Source organism: Pogona vitticeps, chromosome 2, assembly GCF_051106095.1.
Source record: "Pogona vitticeps strain Pit_001003342236 chromosome 2, PviZW2.1, whole genome shotgun sequence".
Classification (NCBI taxonomy): domain Eukaryota; kingdom Metazoa; phylum Chordata; class Lepidosauria; order Squamata; family Agamidae; genus Pogona; species Pogona vitticeps.
In genome coordinates this window covers 302,977,951-302,994,530 of record NC_135784.1, presented here as the reverse complement: position 1 = coordinate 302,994,530, position 16,580 = coordinate 302,977,951, and the positions used below count along the sequence as shown (strand labels likewise).

The 16,580-nt window shown below is 40.6% G+C and overlaps 1 protein-coding gene across 15 annotated transcripts in view; it reads right to left on the bottom strand.

Annotated features, from left to right (window-relative positions):
- Positions 1-2,508: 2,508 nt before the first annotated feature.
- Positions 2,509-16,580, bottom strand: part of SMAD2 (SMAD family member 2) — a 54,695-nt gene continuing 40,623 nt past the window's right edge. For all 15 annotated transcript variants that reach the window (XM_078384147.1, XM_020804867.3, XM_078384146.1 and 12 more), the window contains 7 exons: positions 16,197-16,331; positions 14,618-14,692; positions 10,213-10,266; positions 8,034-8,246; positions 7,377-7,514; positions 7,056-7,200; positions 2,509-5,491 (listed from right to left, as the gene is read on the bottom strand). In XM_078384147.1, the coding sequence (XP_078240273.1) occupies positions 5,368-5,491; positions 7,056-7,200; positions 7,377-7,514; positions 8,034-8,246; positions 10,213-10,266; positions 14,618-14,692; positions 16,197-16,331 (884 nt within the window). In that variant the 3' untranslated portion in view covers positions 2,509-5,367. The remainder of the gene's footprint in view (positions 5,492-7,055; positions 7,201-7,376; positions 7,515-8,033; positions 8,247-10,212; positions 10,267-14,617; positions 14,693-16,196; positions 16,332-16,580) is intronic.

Below are 16,580 nucleotides of genomic sequence, written 5' to 3'. Positions count from 1 at the left end.
ATCTAATTGGCAATGGGTAAGAACAGCTAAAAATAAAACCTAAAAGCCAGCGTTTAAAACGAACAAAAAATTACAAACAGTCCACAGACTGGAACTAATTACAAACTCAAAACATTCAGGAGTTGAGTGGAAGATTCCTATTTTCAGCAATACTATCCTAAAAATACATATATTGAAGAGGGAATTAGTCATGTACTAACTGAAGGAAAATGCTGATTTAACCTGAATAAATATACACCTTGGTGTTTTTTTCCTCCCCAGTACAGTTTTCATCTTTTATGACAACCAGCTTTTCTGGTTGTTTAGAAAATCTGAAACAGAAAAAAAGAAGGGAAGAGAAGATGATAACTTGGGCTGAAGAAGATTCATCTGTTGGCCACAGAGTCTTACACCAATCAGACCACTGGTCCATACACCCAACCTCTGGTTCTGCAGCCAGATACCTAAGTCACTGAGCTATCTGGCCATCTCCTTTTAGCGCAGTACTGTCAATTCTGATTCTCAGCTACTCTCTCCCAGTTTCCAAACAGAATCCATTCCAAGCCCTGTCAAGACCCTCCATCCAGTACTAACTAGGCTCCTCTCTCCTCTGCTTCCAGCAGAAGATAAGAGGCAGTTTCTCCCTTATCACTCCAATTTAAATTGCAAAATTTGCAGTTAATTTGCTGAGAATGTTCCAGTAGTGGGGCACTAGTACTGAACGGGCTGTCTAATGTAGCTGAGATGGGGGGGCACTTGGAAGCACAGGTAGGTTAATGTGTGGGATGCTCAGCATCACCTGTTTCTCTCCATAAGCATGTACATCTTATCTGATGCTGTAGTATTTGAGATAGGTTTCCACAAACAAGCAAAAGGCACTCTGCTTTAGTCTTTCTCTGGCAAATTGGGACTGTGTTCAAACAGTCTCACATTTCACTCCAAAACACTGAGCATTTAAACACAGACCCAACTTACAATCGATAGGCTTTTGTAACCCCTCTTCTTGCTTCCTGGGACCCAATTTATTATGCATGGAAATTGTGACGCCGGACCACAGAAAACGCGTGAGAGCAATTTCGTCAGGCAAACACAGGCACAGGTACACAGAGAGAATTATACCATGTTGCCCTCTGCTGAGCCAAAGTTGACAGAAAGAACTTTACAATGCCAGCCTTTGGATAGTGGAAGCCTTGTTTAGAAACCTCTCTTGCTTTTGGGATTAAATGGTTTTAATGATTTTAAAGTGTTTTGTGTGAACCAACACTTCAGTCAGAGCACCTGAATCTAGGCAACCCCCCCCCCCAAAAGGGCAGGGGGCGGACAGATGAGAGCAAAGTATTTTTCAGTTTTGCATTTACACAATTTCAGCCATCATCCTTTGGACAATTTTGTTCAGTTTGTGAGAGTTTCACATATATCAATGATATTTCAATGAACTGGTGCAACCTCAAAGAGGAGGACAGCATATCGTGAAATAAAACTGGAAGAAATGAGCAAGATACATCCGAACTAACCTCATACATTTTTTTTCAGTGAAATCATGTGATACATGCTGGCTATAGTCATCTGACAAATGCAAAAAATGTAATTGCTTGCAACAGTTTAATAGGATTACAAAACTCTCCTTAATATGACTGGAAATAGAAGTTGTCACTGAACACAAATTCTCGTCCTAAAAAATTTGAAAAGCTTTTAATGGAAACAGCTGCTAGCCAAAAACTTATCAGTATGGTTTCTTCTAGAAAATGAACATGAACGGAAAAGAAAAAAATACATTTGCCAACTTTAGTAGATGAATGTGAACAAGCATGCATGAAATTCACTAGCCTTATCAAGTGGCACTATCTTGTTTGTAGGACTGGTCAATTTTACTAGTGAACAGTGTGATAGCAAGAGGAAGCAAGAAACAAGGGTAGAATAACAGTCTGCAAACAGTATAAAGGTGAACTGACAAGGACACATCCAGGAGCAGTCGCCGAGTCTTCCAAATTTACCAAAAGCTTGATTAGTTTGCTTTTAGGCTGGACAGAAAAGCAGTGAACTATAATTATAAACCACCAATAGCTGTGGCTACAATGATCCATCAAGATCTTCCGGATCACTCCAATGTTTCACACAGCCAGAGTTTTCCCAGTTGCTAAACTCTGAAAGCGTCATGTTACTCAAAGACAAAATGAAGACGGTCAATGAAATCATGTTTCCAAGGTGAGAATCTAAAGCTCAACACAATGAGTGTCAGTTTGTTTTTTACATATAGAAACGTTTGTTTTTTTTGTGTGTGCATGTGAGTTGTTGTTGTTGTTTTTGCATGGTATGTAACAAGGCCACCCCCATGTCACAAAGCAGAAAGCTTCTGAAATCGTCTCCAGTTTCATGAGAACTTTGCCATGCAGTGCCAAGGGCCAGGGACTCACTTTTCCTTGGGTTTGCGAAGCTAGCAGCACAATGTTGTTGATATAGCCCAGCTATATTCACAGCTGAGATAGACACAAGCCTTCCGAGCTGCTGAACCATTCAAACAAACAGCAGTGAGAATTAAAACTTTATTAGTGTATTCACATATTAGGCAAATGCAACACGCATGAAAGCTTATCTCTTAGGTTCACAAGTTCTACCAATACATTAGACTACTGGTAAAACTACACAAATTGGTAACCGCTGTGCCAATTTTTTTAAATGGCCTGATTCACTCGGTTCCCCACCCCCACCCCAGGCTTTATTTTTGGTATTGCTCCTATGCCCTATTTATTATGGCATAAAAATATCCATCACTATTATCCGTTCAGTCAGCTGATCACAAAGCTTAACACTGGCCACATTTGTTCTGAAAGCTGAAGTTGTCGATAAATGTACTTACAAAGTACAGTTCTAGTGCAACTGAACAATCTGGGGTGAGGGGGGTTGGGGGGGAGAAGGAAAGAAAAGAGACAAAAGGCAACTCTGCTTCTGCCACAACATCAAGAGAATGACAGACAGCTAGACCACAAGATTGTTAGTAAGGTGTATATTTTTCAAGTCAGAAAAACCCTTCTATACAGTTTCCCAACCCTTACAGTTACCCCACCCAGGCTTATCCGTAGAATATAATTCAAAATACTTTTTAAAGCAAAGTCCAGATGTAGTGTCCCAGGGTTCACAATAACATGTACTAGAGTCCTTCTTGGGGAGTCTGCAGAAACAACTAATTCTGCAAAGGTTCCTCCCTTCCATAAGGGATTCTCAAGGACTACACCATGTGAAGTGGGTCTGACCAGCCCTGTAAGACTTCAATGAAATGTCAGGTTTTGTGATCAAATATAGCGGAAGTCACATTTTGACTGTGTGTAAGGGTGGTGTACACTTCTAGGGCTGCCAAAGTTTACCTTGTGACGTCTAAATCTCCCCTTTAAAAGCCTACCAGTGAAATGGGAGAGAAAGAGAGCATATCTTCTGACATCCCTGTCCTTCCAAAGTTGCGTCTAGTCCAATTTCATCTACTATGGGGCACACCTGTGGCCCCATTGTACTAGGGCAGTGGGAGATGGAAGAACCTGGGAAGAGAAGCTGGAGCTTGCTTGCCCTCCCACCTCATCAGCCGATCTGAAGGTGAGGCAACCTTCTTTCCAGATTGCCCCCAACCATCTTTTAAAAAAGGCATCTGAGTACAAGGAACTCAAGTTCAGCTTGCAAGATTCCATATATTCATCCCAGTTACATAGATAACTGAAGATTCATCTTGTAAAGGATATCATGACACAAAAGCATCACTGACATCTTATCGCTGCTTCTCAGTTTGAAGAATGCATGAATGTTCTCCTCATTTACCTAAGACAAGGTAGCATGGGATCTGCAACAGATAGGTCCCTCTTTGGGGGGGGGGGGGGAGAGTGTCGAAATAAGATTCAGGAGCTACACTTTATTTTCTGATGGATACACACATGCACTGAAGATTCACGATTTTCTGGTGCTCCAGACCATGGGCTGCTGCAAGAAATCAGGGAGATGAGGAAAGGGTGTTTGCTCCTTTCACCTGGGTGAAAAAACCCTTCCAATACATGGTCCGTGGTCTGAGGGAAAGGGTTCACTCCAAAATTTAGGGGTAATGTGCCCACTATGCTTGGACCACAAACTGGACCCTAATACTGCTCCTCCTTCCTTGCAAAGCCTCATCAAGGTAGCATTATTAAGCCACGGTAACACTATCCTGTCTTTTTTCGGTGGGGATTTAAAATCCTGTTTAATATTGGCACTCTGTTGGCATAGGCACCACAGTAAAACTTACTGTGCCTATACGATGGTAAAGAGAGATGTGTGTGTCACCAGGAAAGCGGAGAACACCCCCTATTGCTGATCAAGCCTGTTCCTGATCTCTAAACTGTGGCTACAAAACAAGCAGTGTTACAGCTGCACAAGCCCACCAGTGCCTCTTTGAGGACTGCCTCCCCTCCCTCACCCCATGTTTTTAAACACAGAGGTACAAAAGGAGCCTTGAAGCAGTAGGGCCACAGCTTCCACTGAAAGTAATAGACAAACCATCCTGGATGGGCAGAGGAGAGAAAAAAACTCTTCTAAGCATGATTTGGCCAAAGGGAAGTGGGAGAGAGAAAAATCAACTCACATTTACAGTTCACATGTGAGGCCTTTTAAGTATGCTCGACGCCCATGATTTCAAACAATGGAACGCAAAGCACCTATAAAGGTGGCAGGCACCTCACACACTCGGGGGTTATGTACACACTGGGGCAAGGAGAGTTTGTTTTGGAACAGAAGTCTGTTATCGGGCAGCAAAAGCCTGCATATATATTTATATATAAAAATATAAAAAATATGGAAAAGCAAGAACTTGGGCTTTTACAACATGGCTGCCTAAATCAAAGAGGTCTGCATGTCTACCAATGGAAATTAAAACTTGGGACAGCAGAATGGTGTCATATTGAGGGGGGAGGGAATAATACAATAATCAAACTGTCCATGTTATTGGTAAACCTTTAGGACACTCGATTTATATATACCCAATAAAAACACCATTAAAGTCTTTTTAAATGACCCTCCCTCCTTCAGAAGAAGGTGTTTCTATACACTAACATTTCACCTAGCATCAGAGTATAGGAAACAAAATTCACAAGGTGCTTTAAAATTGACAAGACCCTCAAGTGCTTGCTTTCTCTCTCTCTCTCTCTCTCCCTTTCTATCATTTACTCTCTCTCTCTCTCTCTCTCTCTCTCTCTCTCTCTCTCACTCACACACACACACACACACACACACACACACACATTATCTCACAGAACTTTTTGGATAGGAAAACAGTTCATGGAGACCACACATGAGCTACTATGACAGACGAGCTGTTAGACTTGAGTCTGTTGCCTGGACTTTGTATCTTAAGCCCACCAGTAATGAGAAGGAGTTTTACGACATGCTGGAGCAGCGCACTGATGGGGAGCCCATTTGAGTCAATACTTTATCCAGCCATTGTAGAGGTCCATTCAGGTGAAGCTCAATCCAACAAGGAGTGCTTGTTACCGTCTGCCGCCTGGAAAAGGGCAAAAGCATAGAAGAAAATGCACAATGAAGCCAGCCTCATAGAAGCCCTGCTCTGCAACCCGTTGCCTTGCAGGACACCCCAAGAAGACCACAAGAAATGGCAATGAGTGAGGGAGCCTAGTTGACTAGTTGCTGGGGAAGGAGTGACCGGGAGGCTGACAGTTGGCCCTGGTGCTGAAAGAACCCAATGTGGTTCAGATGCTGATGAAGGCTCTTCAGATTGCTCTCATCCTGCGTGTCCATGTAAGTACACTGGTAGAACAATCTGCTCCACCAGCATTATATAAGACCTGGCTTGCATAATCTATTTGATTCCTACAATGTGTGAATCTTCCTCCTTTTGGAACACCCAAATGAGAGTGAGTATGCTAACACCATTGTGTAGGGGCACAATTTACTGGTAATGACCAGGAAAGTTGAGACAGAAGCAATTAATCCAAGCTCAGCTACATTTCTTCAACACATTCAGTCTTACTCCCTTTTTAAAAAGTACCAGGAGCTAAATCTACTTGGAAATCTAATGCAAGACACTAAAAGAAAGGCAGAACCCAATGTTCTTACTGCCCGTTCCTGCAATATAAATCCTCCACAATGTAGTCCCATACAGACATTTGACAATCCCCATCCAGAGCACCCACAGGACATAACATGGCTCATCAGTGCTGTTGGGAGACATCAATTTCATCTTTAGTTTTAGAGCAGGCTGAGCGTTAATATATTAATACTGTCTATCTATAAAGGTAAAGGTTCCCCTTGACAATTTTTGTCCAGTCGTGTTCGACTCTAGGGGGCGGTGCTCATCCCCGTTTCCAAGCCATAGAGCCAGCGTTTTGTCCGAAGACAATCTTCCGTGGTCATATGGCCAGTGCGACTTTGACACGGAATGCCGTGACCTTCCCACCGAAGTGGTCCCTATTTATCTACTTGCATTTGCATGCTTTCGAACCGCTAGGTTGGCGGGAGCTGGGAAAAGCGACGGGAGCTCATTCTGTCGCATGGATTCGATCTTATGACTGCTGGTCTTCTGACCCTGCAGCACAGGCTTCTGCGGTTTAGCCCACAGCGCCACCACGTCCCTACTGTCTATCTGTAGGAACCCATTTTTACATAGACTTGCCTGCAGTGAACCCTTGAGAGTAACAAAATATGCTTTGTTTTAGAACGCAACCCACTGTTCACTCACGCAAAACACTGCTCAAGCCTGAAAGATCTGAATGTTTCCTCTTATCAACTCAGTCGTTCCCTCTCCAATAATACAGCCAGTAGATAGATAAGGTTTATTACCGTCAACAACCAATACCCAGACAGAACTGTCCTCACAGTAGCTGAAAAGCTTCCCTGCCATTGCTAATCACTGTATGTTTGGGTTCCCTAGAGCAGAATATGAAACAACCTACAACTAGCTGGTCTCCTTTTCTTAAAAAAGAAACTAAACACTTGATTATGTTATGCCCATGAGCTCCAGCTTTGACTGCATCCATGTATGAACCTGTGAATGCAGTCCAATCACAGGGTAGGTCTACCAATAAGGGGAGGAAAAAGCCGCTCTGTACCTGTATTCAGCTCCCCATCCTTTGACAAAACTCATTCTTATGGTACACATTCGGGTTAACTGGTACACTGCTTCAAAGCCCTGATTTACAGACTGAGCCAAAAGAGCAGCAAATTCCTGGTTATTAAAGATCTTCAAGTTGCAACCTGTAACAGAAAAATGGTCAAAGACTCCTAGTGATTAAACGGCAAGTGAATCTCTTACCAAGCATGCTAAAATGATTTAATCCCACCTCCTTTTAATGAAATGTCTCTCAAGATGTTACAACCAAGCAAACACAATTCAACAGACTGAACTCTTCCGTTTGCTTTATGTCTCTTACCTGGTGGGATTTTGCACACAGTTGCAGGATGCCATCCGTATCTTTGATTACAATTGGGGCTCTGAACAAAGATTGCACTATCACTTAGGCACTCAGCAAAAACTTCCCCACCAATATAATACAGACGTACTCCCCTTCCTGCAGGTTGGAGGGAGGGGAGAGAAAACAAATGCAGCTTAAAATTTACACGATCCAACTCACAAGCCAAACTGAAAATGATCTTGTCCATTGCAGGTTACAAGCTATGATGGGGATGTACAATCTCCAGACTTAAAAGGAAGGTATCTCCAAATGCCAGATGCAGGGGAGGGGGATCAGGAGACAGGTATCTAGTTGTCTCGTGTAATCCCAGAGACATCTGGAGAGGCCACTGTGAGATACAGGAATTAGATGGGCCCTTGGCCTGATCCAAGCAGGGCTCTTCTTATGTTCTTATGTTTGCTAAGGCATGTCTTCATAATTTATTTATTATTTATTTATTTATTGTAACCCATTGCCAGACGGATGATTGTATTCTTCTAGCAAGCACTTTATAGGCCACTGCAAAAAATTTTTGCTGCTTACTAGCTCACTTAACTAGCTCTATGGGCCTGTTTCAGAGCCAAGATTCAAGGTAAAGAAGATCTGAGAAAGAAACAACTGGTCATGTGGTCATACCTATGTGCCGTCTTGTCATTTCCACAGTGGCATTTCTATTCACATTGGAGAGCAACCCTAGGCAGAATCTTTCAGAGTTTGATGGATCCGTAAAGCCATCTACGGTAAGTGAAGGCTGCGATGCATGGAAGGTTTCTCCCACTCTCTGATTCAATTCATAATATGCTATTGAACACCAAAATGCAGGTTCTGAATAGGTAACTGGCTGCAAGTCTGGAGGGGAGAAAGAAGTAATTCTTCTGTTAGTATGTGCCAGACTTCTAAAACTTTTGACAATAAACTGCTATGCATGGCTATAAAGAAGACTATCTTGCCTTCATTTATACTATGCCAAAAGAGTTCTGCCTACACATTATAACTGCTTCAGTTTTCTATTCTCACTTCAAAATGTAGCTGAAGGATGTTTGAATAGATTGTGTTTAATACACTCTCTTCAAAATCTTTATGTTCTATTTCTTCTGATTCATCTCCTCTTATAAAGGTCAACAGGCCAACATCTTGATTTTAAAATGCTCACTGCCATCTCCTGAGCCTTCTAACTTCTCTGCAACTACTTTAGCAGAAAGGAACAGAACTTTTTTTTTTGTCTGGAACATTTGGTTTGTCTGTGCTGTTTGTCCAGCATGGTGCATCTTGTACACCTGACAGACACTTCTGATGATGCTTTCAGGTGCCTCTACATCACATGTCCCATTATCAGCAAATTGATTCCACACTACAGTGTCATAATTTAAACTAAAAACACTATTAAAAAGAGAACCAGGAAGCAGAAGGCATGAACAGAAGATGAAGAGTGAAGCATGTTCAGGCATTTAGCTTTCAGGGAACTCTTTGGACATCTAAGGCTAAGATTAGTATATAGAATGCTGTTAATAAGACAATCAATTTGATTTTATTCTTTGGTCCCATTCACTTAGTCCGAAAACAGGAATCAGGCAGTTTTCTGTAGCTGAGTACCACCTCAAACACACCTATTTCCATTTGATTTTGGAAGCTAAACCCTGCATGGGACAAAACCAGTTAATATCAGAGAAAGAGCTCCAGGTAGCTCCCAGAAAGTATTCTACCTCAAACCCTGGAAAGCTGATGCTAGGTAGAGCTGAAATACTGGGCGAGATGGATCTGCACTCTGACTGAGTATACGACAGCTTCCTAATGTCACTAGTACACAACTCAGCAACTGCTACCACATGACTACATTAACAGAATGACGTCTTTATAGCAACCCACAGATGCAGCAAACAGGGCCTGTTAGGAACAGTGATTACAGCAGAGGCATTGTGTGAATGTGCTCTGAACTTGATTCGAGTCTCGCCTCAGTCATAAACCTATAGCACGCAGGTGTCTCTCCATTTCAGCTCTCTTTCTACAGTACAAACCTAACTGGGCTGTTCAAAGAATGGCTCCAAATGAATGTAACGCCTTTTCAGAATCCAGAAGGCACTATATAAATGTTACATGTTACCATTGTCAATCTATAAACTTACGACACAACAGACATGTTTTACAACTGCCTCAACTTTCTGAAACTGAATCCCATCTCTACTTTCTACTGCCCTAACTTTGGGGGCTTTCAGTCTATCACCATCTACATTATCACGCATGTGCAGACAATTAACCCCTCTGTTGTCCTGTTTTAACTCTACAAAACCCACACTACTAGGGCCGCATCTGTGTGGTATTACTCCAACAACTAATACTCAGACAGTGCAGAACCGTCCCTCCGTTCCTTTTTTTTAAAAAGAGGCCCAGAGAAATAATGGAACAAACAAGTTGCTCTTCCCGCAGCTTTCCCTACTTCAAAATTCATCCTCTGCTTGGAACTGACACCAGAACACAGACCCCACATAGTGGAGTGGTAGAAATGAGGCTGTCTGTACAGTGACAATCAAAGAATAAACAGATTATAAAACCATAGCCTCCAATGATGTTGAGTTACTAATCCCACCATCAGGCGCCAATGATCATGCTGACAAGGTGATATGGAGCCCAATAACTGATAGCCCACCAAGTCCTACCCACAGGGCATGGGTAGACTCAAGAAACATGAGGTCTTAGCTGCCTGAAACAAATTTTAATGCTGCCTTTGTTCATCTCTAGCAACAGATGCCTCTTTCTGGATAGAGCCCCCTTATCGTTTCCAGCACAAGAAGCAGAGGGTAAAGTGAGACAAGCTTACCTAGGCTGTGATTGACAGGAGAGAGTGTGCTAGGAGACAATTCTGCTGGAGAACCTGTGGAGTTAATCAAGACTGTTATTTCAAAACACACTCACTTGTGTGATTCAGACAGTGCTGGTGGTCATGTTCTTCCACATGCTAGCATTACACTGCAACACTGTGCAACAGACATTTGGAGATCTCTGGGTCAATTTTTACAAACACAACCATGTGTTAGCCATTGACCCCAAAGATATTCCAAGACAGCTACTATCCAACTACAATCCAACTCTTTGGAAAATAAGCCCGTCTTTGCTTTTGAACTGCTTAAGACGTCATTAATTCTATTAACTGGCAGGAGCCAAATGCAGAGGCTAACGTTCTGTACTCTTAACGACTGAGAAAACTCCAGGTTTATACGTTATGGGCAAAAGGAGGGAAGGAGATGCTGAGATGTCATCGCCTGTGGAAAGAGAACCACACTGTTTCCTCTGGTAAATCGATTTGGCTTACAATTTAGACCATCCCACCAGCAAAAGCAAAACAAAAAACAAGTTATGAAATCAGTGCATAGGGTACATGGAAGGCAGCTGAAAAAGCTGATAAACGGACTTTTCTCTATCCTGTCATGTAAGCTTCCCACAAAGAAGAAAAACCAATGTGTTTGTCCTCTGACAAAGCAATGCCCTTTGGTCTGCACACAACACAATCTGTTTGCACCACATTCCAAGGAACTGGACACAGGAATCCTGTTCATGAGCACTCATCAGCACAGTTTTTGTACTACTCACCAATCATAAAACTTCCATTTAACTCTTGGTGCAAAACTCACAGATATCCAAAGATTTAACCCTACTTAAATTGCTGCACTGACTAATATGAATATGCTTCATTGAACTGCTTTTTTCTTCGTTAATTGAGAATCGGGGTCAATACGGTGACCAAGGCACAAGTAGTGGTTACTTGTTCAGATTATTACAGGGCTCAAGTGGACCTCTGGCTTTTCTGTTTTATTAGCCAAATAACAATCTGAGCCCCAAATTCCAAGTGTCAGCACAACAGACAAGGCAACCCCTAACATCTACAACAAAAATCCAATTATTGCTTTACTAAAAATGTATTAATTTATTTCCATTTCTATGCCACCTTTCTCCAGTTAAGGAAAACCCAGTTAGCTCAGAGCATGATTCCTGAGAATGCACAGACTACTGTTTGGTTCCTAGTTTAGAATGGACTGCAGTTTGTTGATGGATCCAAAGGTGGCATATGGGACTTGTTTAAACTAGAGTCTCTTAACAACCAAACAGATCAAACCTGGTTCTTAATTACACATTAACTGGGCTTGAGAAGATACCCCCTTCCTGCTGTGAGCACAGAGTTAAGCAGTTCACTCCCCATCCTCAAGTGCGACTGTCTCTAAAGTTGAAAGGGAGACAAAATCTTAGTACTTTTTCTCTTATACAAGACTGCCTTGTGGGAATCCTTTCCTACTTCTGGCCTGTGAATGGACCTGAGAGAGAAGAAAATCCTCTTCTGTTTTCCCCCATTTGAGTAGTTGCTGAGCCAGGTGAGCACTTCCAGACAAACTGCTGGCAATACTAGCTAGTTAACCTTTTTAGATTAAAAAACACTGGCATACTGACTCTTGGTAACTAACTCTTGGTAATTAATGCTTTCAGAGTTGGAGTACTTTTGAACACAACTCCAAAGCTGCAGGTAAAGGCAAATGCTGCTGCTCACCTTCCAGATGACACTGTCAATGGGTGATTTCCAAAGAACTACTCTGGCTATAGTTTTTTTATTTTCAGGCTGAACTCCAGAAGTTGTTGTTTACCTTTTGCCAAAAATCCTATTCTTATTTCAGACAATTCCTATCATATTAAAACAGTCCTTTTTCCAAGAACTTAGTAAGATAATTATGAGATTTGTACGGCAAGGTAAAAAACCAAGAATTAAAATTAAGGCAATCCAAGATACTAAACAAAGGGCTGGCTTTGGTCTTCCAGATTGGGTTCTGTATTATAGACCCTGTATTTTAGATTGGATAAAAGAATGGATAACTTTGGAAAATGATAGATTACTTAACTTGGAGGGATACGATTTACAATTAGGCTGGCACACTTATCTATGGTATAAAAAGGATAAAGAGCAAAAGCATTTTAATTTTCATATGATAAGAAGAGCTTTATTGGGAATGTGGAGAAAGATTATACAACAAATTTATCACAAAACACCTGTATGGGTTTCACCTATAGAGACCTTTACACAACCTAATCTCATGACAAAAGCACAACTTTTAAGATACCAAGATTTATTTAAAAAGGATGGTGAACTAAGGTCTAAAGAAGAGCTAGAGACACAGAATATCTATATAGACTGGTGGTCCAGAGTACAGCTGGAATCTACAGTAGATACACAAAAGACAAAATAGAATGTTTCTACTCAGACAATGTTTGGTAAGCTTTTATTAGGTTCAAAAGATAAAATTGTTTAAAAACTGCATAACTATCTGTTAGAAATTAAAATGCAAGATGAAATGGTTAAAGACTGTATGATTAAGTGGGCACAAAACATAGGGCATAATACTGATATTGATCAATGGTTGAAAATATGGCAAAATAATATAAAGCTGACAAGATCGGTTACTTTTAAGGAGAATATATACAAGATGTTTTATAGGGGGCATATGACTCCAGAAAAACTGTCGAAGATGTATACAGATGTATCAAATGTGTGTTGGAAATGTGAAGCACAAGTGGGAAGCTATTATCATGTAGAGTAGCGAAACAGTATTGGAAAAGAGTACATGCTGTGTTGCAACAAATATTGCTTTGTAAGGTGCCATTAACTCCAGAACTGTTTTTATTGAGTATGATACCTGATAATATAGATAAGACAAAGGAATATATAGTCATATACACAGTTACTGCAGCCAGAATTCTCTATGCCAAAAATTGGAAAAGTCCGACGGTACCGAAACAAGATCTTATAAAGATACGGGAAACAGCAGAAATGGACATTTTATCAGAAGTTATGAAGGACTGTCCTTTACAAAAGGCAACAGAAAGATGGAATTTATTCTACAAATGGACTGAATCAACAGGCAGCGTATGAAGAGCATATACTGAAACGAGAACTTAAACCTGGAAGGCAGAAAATAGTAAAAAGAATAATTTGGAATTTTGATATGGCAATAGGTATAGAATGGATGTTAGTATGTTATTGTTTCTCCTCTTCCCTATTAACCTCAATTCCCCTTTTCCTTTTTGTCATCCCCTTGTTAAAAATAAAAATATTTTTTTTTTTAAAAAAGTAGTTTTTGTTTACCTTTAAAGCCTGGACACACAGTACTCAAGACTGGCCTCTACAAATAGCTGTCCATTTAGGTAGACAGGCCGATACAAGTGCTTCTGTTAATGTAAGTAATATCCATGGCAGAGACTTTGCTGCCATTCCCCCCAGAATCTGGCACACACTCCCAGAGAAGATCAAGAGCAGATGTTCATAAGGCTCTCAGCGGCCCTCTACTCCAGTTCCTGCTGATGTAGGAAATCTGCTGCTCCCTCTCCTTAAGACGTGATCAGCCAGAATGTGCCTCAAGATCTTTAAATCAGAGTATGGATTAACAGATCTGTCTGTTTCACTTTCTCCCAAATGTGTTTTTTTAATATGAAGTTCTTTTCTCTTGTAACTTTAGAATTTTTTAAAAAGTAACCAAAAGAAATTCTCACCCATCATTAATGAAGAGTCTACTGCTTTCTGAGACAGTCTGTTCCATTGTCACACTCCTTGAACTGTCTGGTGTGTAGTCAAAATTCCTGTCCTTGTAATTTGAACTTATTGGTTTACGTCCTACCCTCTAAAGTAAAAGAATACGGATTTGCTCCACCTACACTGCCAGTCTTCAAATATTTGAAGATCATATCTTAACATTATATCACTTGTTAGCTGTTTCCCCCAGATCAGATATACTCAATTCTCTGTCTGCTCAACAGCTTCAACCTTTCCTTGCTATACCTGGTCTCTTCATCTCCATCCTGAGATGAAATAACAAATACAGTATACTCCTGGCCATTCCAGGAGTCATACTCTAGACCATTTTGCCTTCTGTTTGCCAGGTTGTGGTTTTCTAATGGGAATTGATTTGTAATATGAAATTAGATAAATGTTATGTACTTTTTGGATTTGTTGTGAGGTGCTTTAAAATGTAGAAAGATGGAACAAAGTAAATACAATACATCTGTGACAGTACATAGAGAGACTCACTGAATCACAATCACAGTCACCAAACTCCTGCATTTGAGCATATAGTAAAGATTCAGACTATTCAGCTGCCTAGTGGTCGAAATGACTAGATAGGCGGGGTATAAATACAATCAATCAATCAATCAATCAATCAATCAATCAATCAATCAATCAATCTTACCTGTATCCATACTTTGGTTCAACTGCTGGTCACTTGTTTCTCCATCTTCACTGATATAACCAGGTGGAGGTGTTTCTAGCAAGAATGAAGCATTATCAGTGAGTTATCAAAATGAGGGATCCTCTCAGTTTCATTTGCAATGTAAACATACTACAGGTTTTAACTTTTAGATATGCTTACAGAGGAAAGAGCACTTGTGACTATCTTAATAGATCCAATTCATTTCAGTATGCCACTGTTCTTTTGGAACTTACAAAATGGAAGAAGGAAAATATTAGCTAGCCATCTCAATTTCCTTTCCCCCTCCTTGCCACTCACCTGAGTCTACAGATACATTACAATTCATTCACATGTGGGGTAAGCACCCTCTGGCACTTCATATGTTGGGTCTCAGCACCCATCATCCCCAGGCAACACAGCGAGTGGGAGCTCTAGTTTAACAATGTGTGGAGGAACACAAGGCGTCCATGTCTGTTCTACATTATGAATATATGGATTTACGGCAGACAGCGTATTGTCTGGCTAACAAGGTACCAGACAAATGAAAAACAGACATCAAAAAGCTGCCGTCTACATTGCTGCTTGTACCCCTCTCTAAAAGCAAGCCAAACCACAATCAGTAGGGCCATCTTAGACTAAGGAGCTCATAGTAAAATATTCTGTCAACTCTACATTTAGCTGCATATACAGATAAAAAGCTGTTTTGAAAGACACTAAATGCATTTTAACCTTTAAAAAAACTCTATGAAGGTTTTCTAAAACCTAAATTCCCAACCATATTTAGAGTGTCTGGATTTATCTCCCTACTTTTTTTTTAATCTTATCTATCTGAGAAAACATTCTAGATGCCCTGTGTAAAATACAAGCAAACAAGCAACAACTACGAACCATAAAACCAAATATTGTAAAACCAAATCACAGTTCTGAAGGGTACCAGAACTAGCTGCAGTTAAAGAGGACAAGAGATACATATAGGTTAAAAGTCTGGGGGAAAATAAAATACAATTGTCTTTGTTTTATCTGTCTTTTAAGAAAATTGTTGAGATGGGTGACTGTAGGCAGGCAATTCCATCAAGCTGGTGCCACCAGCTAGGTTGCTGAGGATTTAGATTCTCATACCTCCAACCTAAGAAAATCCAAGAAGAGCCTATTTTTCACATATTGGAAGGACAAAAGGCTTCTTGCAAATAACAATGACTCTTCAAGTTATGCTGGACCCTGATTTCACAAAATAAAATCTCTAAGAGTTTAGTACTATTTTGTTGTCTGTCTACTATAGATGACACCCTGCTGTCCCATATTCAAAATATCAAAGAGCATCAAAGAGTAAGAACTGTCTATTTCCAATGTCCCGTTAATTTCAATTGAGCAGACTCAGACATCAATACCAACAAAGATCCTACTGAGAGTTGAACACTCACTTCTTTCACCCAAAAGTGCTTTACAAATAGCCATGGCCTCAGGTGCCATGACTGTTTTGTACTCACATTGTTTTTCTTTGACATCTTATAAACGATGAACCTCAAACCTTCAAAATCCAAAAGCCATTAACAATATAATTTGCTTTTATATTTAATACCTGGTATGTAATTGCTCTGTGGTTCAATTCCTGCTGGAAAGTTAGTATTTTCGGGAATGGAATGAGTATAGTCATCAAGTGGTGGAAGTTCAGTCAAAATTTCAGTATGCCGCGGCACCAGGACAGGTGGAAGAACTGAGAGGAAAACATCCCAAGATGTTATAGACCCTCTAACATAAATTTAAGAACAACAATGACTCTGTTTTCCAATAGCGACCCTTCTATCTGTAGTATTAAATTCAATCCTGTGTATATCTTCTCAGAATGAAATCCCACTCTGATTAACAGGGCGTATTTCTAGGTAATCATGCAGAGGGATACAGGCTCAATATATGGCAATACTGAGATCCATTAGCTGTAACTGCTGAAAAATGTCCGCTTTGA